This window comes from Geotrypetes seraphini, chromosome 2 (assembly GCF_902459505.1).
Source record: "Geotrypetes seraphini chromosome 2, aGeoSer1.1, whole genome shotgun sequence".
Classification (NCBI taxonomy): domain Eukaryota; kingdom Metazoa; phylum Chordata; class Amphibia; order Gymnophiona; family Dermophiidae; genus Geotrypetes; species Geotrypetes seraphini.
The window spans coordinates 519485638-519491637 of NC_047085.1; the positions used below are offsets into that span (position 1 = coordinate 519485638).

Below are 6000 nucleotides of genomic sequence, written 5' to 3' on the forward strand. Positions count from 1 at the left end.
ACATAACTTCCAGCTATCACCGATGAACCAGGTTTTTAATGCTGGTGCCCAGATATGACCCAGTATTGACAATCTAGTTAGCGGTTATCAGCTTTATAGAAAATGCTCACTGCTCCCGGCTGAATATCGACCCATAAGAATTCAACCATTAATATATGCAGGAAATAAAACTATGTATAAAAACAGATAAAAAAAATTCTTTATCATATCAAAGAATGCACAAAAGAAAACGTTCTACATCTTTTTATTGTGATAAAACTTTTTATCATCAAACAGGTTTAAAATGTCTTCAGAGGATCCATGAAAGTGAGAGACCATTTACGTATCCAGAATGTGGCAAAAGTTTTAATCACAAATCAAATTTAAGAAAACATGAGAAGATTCATACCACAGAGAAAAGGTATACATGTCCGGAATGTGATAAAAATTTTAATCGGCAATCAAATTTAAAAAGACACAAGAGGATTCATACTGGAGAAAAACCCTATGCTTGTCCAGAATGTGAGAAAAGCTTTAGTCAGCAATCAATTTTAAGAAGACACAAGAGGATTCATACTGGAGAGAAAGCATATATATGTTCAGAATGTGGTAAAAGATTTAATTGCCAATCAAATTTAAAAAAACATCAGAGGATTCATACTGGAGAGAAACTGTATACCTGTCCAGAATGTGGTAAAAACTTTAATCGGCAATCAAATTTAAAAAGTCACAAAAGGATTCATACTGGAGAGAAACCATATACCTGCCCAGAATGCGGGAAAAGCTTTAGTCAGCAATCAGTTTTAAGAAGACACAAAAGGATTCATACTGGAGAGAAACCATATACCTGTCCAGAATGTGGGAAAAGCTTTAGGCAGCAATCAATTTTAAGAACACACAAGAGAATTCATACTGGAGAGAAACCGTATATATGTCCAGAATGTGGTAAGTGCTATAATCACAAAGCGCATTTAAAACTGCACTACAGCATTCATACAGGAGAGAAACCATATACCTGCCCAGAATGTGGGAAAAGCTTTAATGGGCAATCACATTTAAAAAGACACAGGAGGATTCATACTGGAGAGAAACCATATACCTGCCCAGAATGTGGGAAAAGCTTTAGTCAGCAATCAATTTTAAGAAGACACAAGAGGATTCATACTGGAGAGAAAGCATATATCTGTTCAGAATGTGGTAAAAGATTTAATTGCCAATCAAATTTAAAAAAACATCAGAGGATTCATACTGGAGAGAAACTGTATACCTGTCCAGAATGTGGTAAAAGCTTTAATCGGCAATCAAATTTAAAAAGTCACAAAAGGATTCATACTGGAGAGAAACCATATACCTGCCCAGAATGCGGGAAAAGCTTTAGTCAGCAATCAGTTTTAAGAAGACACAAAAGGATTCATACTGGAGAGAAACCATATACCTGTCCAGAATGTGGGAAAAGCTTTAGGCAGCAATCAATTTTAAGAACACACAAGAGAATTCATACTGGAGAGAAACCAAATATATGTCCAGAATGTGGTAAGTGCTATAATCACAAAGCGCATTTAAAACTGCACTACAGCATTCATACAGGAGAGAAACCATATACCTGCCCAGAATGTGGGAAAAGCTTTAATGGGCAATCACATTTAAAAAGACACAGGAGGATTCATACTGGAGAGAAACCATATACCTGCCCAGAATGTGGGAAAAGCTTTAGTCAGCAATCAATTTTACAAAGACACAACAGGATTCATACTGGAGAGAAAGCATATATCTGTTCAGAATGTGGTAAAAGTTTTAATTGCCAATCAAATTTAAAAATACATGAGAGGATTCATACTGGAGAGAAACCGTATACCTGTCCAGAATGTGGTAAAAACTTTAATCGGCAATCACATTTAAAAAGTCACAAGAGGATTCATACTGGAGAGAAATCACTGCCCTTCTAAGCTTGGGTTCAAGAGACTACATTGACAACTTTTCTAACTAATATGGTTCCCTTAAAATACCCCCTTCCAATCTGTTCTCTATTCTCTGTTCTTCTAAACTTGTACTTAAGTTGCTGTATAATCATTGTATTGATATTGTCCAAATGTATTCCGCTGTGAATGTTGGCTTGTAACACATTCTGAGCTACTGGGAGGATGGGATAGAAGTTGAATTAAATAAGTAAAATAAATATACATGTCCAGAATGTGGAAAAAGCTTTAGTCAGCAATCAAGTTTAAAAACGCACAAGAGGATTCATACTGGAGAGAAACCATAAACATGCCCAGAATGTGGTAAAAGTTTTAATTATCAATCAAGTTTAAAAACATTTAAGTACATCACGGGACGGGTTGAGGTGGAAGATGATATCTTTCTCCTGAAGGGACCCTCGACCACAAGAGGTCATCCGCTCAAACTCAGGGGAGGGAAGTTTCGTGGAGATGCCAGGAAGTACTTCTTCACGGAGAGAGTGATTGAGCATTGGAACAAGCTTCCAATGCAGGTGATAGAAGCACACAGCGTCCCAGACTTCAAGAATAAATGGGATACCTATGTAGGATCCCTACGAGGGTCCCTACGAGGGTCAGCCAAAGGATAGGATCACTAGGGTATAGACTTGAAAGAGCGGGTCAGTAGAATGGCATTATTATAATTCTACTTAAAGGGGACATTAGACTTAAAAGGGAGGGTCGATGGTGTGGGCAGACTTGATGGGCTGTAGCCCTTATCTGCCGTCATCTTTCTACATGCCCATTGGTCAGGGTAAAGGTAGCTCACAACCTATCAACTGTACTATACTTCCATTTTCCCTGCCTCTGTTTATTTCTTCCACTTCTCCTGTTCTCCCCCTCCTCTAGGTGACTCTAATTTGATTGAATTTTTTGATTGGGTGACCAGAGAATTGGATTAAGGGCATATGCTAGATGTAATTTACTTAGATTTCAGCAAAGCCTTTGACACGGTTCCTCATAGAAGGCTCTTGAACAAACTTGACGGGCTGCAGTTAGGGGCTCTGTCGGATGACATCACCCACTAGTGAGAATAGCTGCCTGCTGTCCCTGGATAACAACTGTTACGGTAAGTAACATTGCTATATGTCTCCTCAAGTCTGCTTATCTGATATCCTGACCTCAGTGACCTGGGTGCTGCCAAAACAAAGAACAGAAGGACAGTAAAACCAGGTTGACCAGGTGTCCGAGTGAAGACAGCTGGTTTCTGCAATAAGTCTGCTTATCTGCTATCCTGACCTCAGTGACCTGGGTGTTGCCAAAACAAAGAACAAAAGAACAGGACCGGGTGTGCCTGAATCGTAGTGAAGGACGCTGGTTACTACAGGATCAGCTGTATAACTATGAACTCAGCAGTTTTCATCCTATATAAGAACGGGACTTTGCCCCTAACATTAGAATCCAAGACGTTGCAACCATGGGACAGTCTCCTTTGGTCCACCCACCTATCAATTGCAGGGATTCCCAATTGTGAAGGATGGTAGTTGCCTGGGATCATGGTGAAGCTATTTTATTCTTATATTCATATATATATATATATATCATAAAGGGTTATTGTCTATGCTTTTATATTGTCTGTGTGCTTTTCTGAGTGTCACTGATCATCCCATCTGACAGAAATATGTGGCGGAACACCAGTTATGTCTAATACCAGCTCTAGCAGGATACATATTTCAAATCTAAAATATTAAATATTTTTTTTTTCAACCTTTTGTTGTCTGGTAATTTTATTCTTCAAATCACATTGGTCTTGGGCTTTGGTTTTGGGTTCCTTCTCTCTCCATCGTGGCATGGCTGGCTCCTGAAGGTAAAATAGGCACAACAGGAGCTGGGGAGGAGATGTCTGACACAGGTGCAGTTTTTTTTTACCACAGGAGCAAGACTTTAATGTCCCCATTACTGTGGATTTACTGCGGTGACCATGGTTTACTGCGGTAAACGGTCCCCATGTCATTCTCTAATCTTATTTTAAAGTAAGAAGAGATATAGTAGTCGGATGACAGCGGCAGTGAGCGGATCCCTGACGAAGCCATAGTGAAATATGTCGGGTCCGGCCGTATGAACTGCTGAAGTTAAGTCAATCATTCTGATAAATTAATAAGTAAAGAAAAGCTTTAAAAAGACATTTATATATATAAAAAAATATGATCTAGACCAGGGGTGTCCAACCTTTTGGCTTCCCTGGGCCGCATTGGCCAAAAAAAAGTTTCTGGGGCCGCACAAATGCTGCAGCAAGACAGAGGAGGGAGCCGGCAAGACAGAGGAAAACACTGCATCGCCCTCGACCAGCGCCGCACAAAATACTTCACGGGGCCACAGGTTGGACACCTCTGATCTAGACCTATGAGGATAGAATACCAAGTTTTCCCTGCTGTCAAGAATGCACAGAGGGCAGTGGAATGGTACGTCTGAGGTCTTGAGCGTTTACTAACTGGATTTAATGCATGAAAAGTAAAAATGATGAAATGTTAATGAATCTAAGGAATACATTTGTCTTAGAGTTTGATAAATTATAAGCACTTGGGATAGTTACTCTAAGGAAAGGGACTTGCCATTCTAACTAGTAACCAAGTCTCTGATCTGTAGTATGATATGATTAATTTTTGCTGGAGTTAAATTATTTAATTTTGCTGGAGTTGAATTTTGAAAGTGTATTTTGAACTTGAGCCATCTACCTTCCTATTCAGGATCGCCAGGGTGGATGCCAGTGTTCCTGCACCATAATGGAAGGCGTAGCAAAAGATTAGTAGGGTGTGTGCCAGGGAGAGTGTGGCACAGTGGTTAAAGCTACAGCCTCGGCACCCTGAGGTTGTGGGTTCAAATCCACGTTGCTCCTTGTGACCTGGGCAAGTCACTTAGTCCCCCCATTGCCCCAGGTACATTAGATAGATTGTGAGACAAGTGGGATAGACGGGGAAAATGCATTGTAAATTGTTCTGAGCCCCCCTGGGAGAACGGTATAGAAAATTGATGAAATATATCAATAAATCATGTCACTCCACATTCAAAAATGAACTACCCTCAGTATTGGGACACCATCTTAAGCCACTCAGACAAAATTTAATCAGATGACAGGGCTTTGTCTTTTGCAACAATAGCCCCAACAATATGGAATTCGTTACCATCATATTTAAGGTCTGAACAGAATTTAGATAAATTCAAGTGTGGCCTCATAAGCTTTTTATTTAAAGACGCATAAGACTGTTAATTGGTCTATGGGACTTTTCCAGCTCATTTTCTATACTAAAATTAATTTTTCCTTTTCCCTATGTTATTATCCTTAATAGTTCTCTCTTTCTTTCAAATTGTATTTCTCCCCACTATCCTATTGTCTCATGTAAGTAAAGTTATGTCATTAATAATTTGTTAACTGGACCCCTTTTTAAATTTTTTACTGTAAAACGCTTGGAGGGGCATAATTAAAAAAAAAAAAAAGTCTAAGTCCCCTTTTGGCCTAAGGCCCTAAACATTGAAAGAAGCAGGGAAAATGTCCATTCTCAAAAAAAAATGTCCAAAAGGAGGTTGTGTTTTGTTTTTTTTAATAATGGCCTGCCTCTACGTTCAGCTGTTTAAACGCCCAGACCACCACTACGTCTACACTAACAACATATAATCAACCAAAAAAAGCCTAAGTCCCAAATGCCCAATACAAGAGCTTTTAGGCGAAGGAGGAGCCAGTCCTTTGCCTAAAAGCTGGATTCTGTAACTGGTGTCTGTCAAAAACAACACTGGTTACAGAATCCATCCCCCCCCCCCCCCCGACAACGATCCGGGCATGAGGGATCCCAGGCCCTCCTGCGGGCGGGGCCTTAGGCACAAGGGCCCAACCCAGCCCATGTGCCTAAGGCACCACCCACAGGAGGGGCTTAAGGCTACTGGGCTGATTCCGGTTGGCCCAGGTGCCTCAGGCCCCACCTGTTGGCAGGGTTTGAGGCGCCTGAGCCAATCAGGCCCTAAGGCCACCTTTTTTACAGGTACGTGGGTGTATCGGGGGTGGGGGGGTGTCGTGGGTTGGTGGTCGTGGGGG

At 40.6% G+C, this 6000-nt stretch overlaps 1 protein-coding gene across 2 annotated transcripts in view; it reads left to right on the forward strand.

Moving 5' to 3' along the window:
• LOC117354678 (oocyte zinc finger protein XlCOF6-like) overlaps positions 1-2399 on the forward strand; it is a 39899-nt gene extending 37500 nt beyond the window's left edge. For both annotated transcript variants that reach the window (XM_033932540.1, XM_033932541.1), the window contains exon 4: positions 277-2399. In XM_033932540.1, the coding sequence (XP_033788431.1) occupies positions 277-1925 (1649 nt within the window). In that variant the 3' untranslated portion in view covers positions 1926-2399. The remainder of the gene's footprint in view (positions 1-276) is intronic.
• Positions 2400-6000: the final 3601 nt, after the last annotated feature.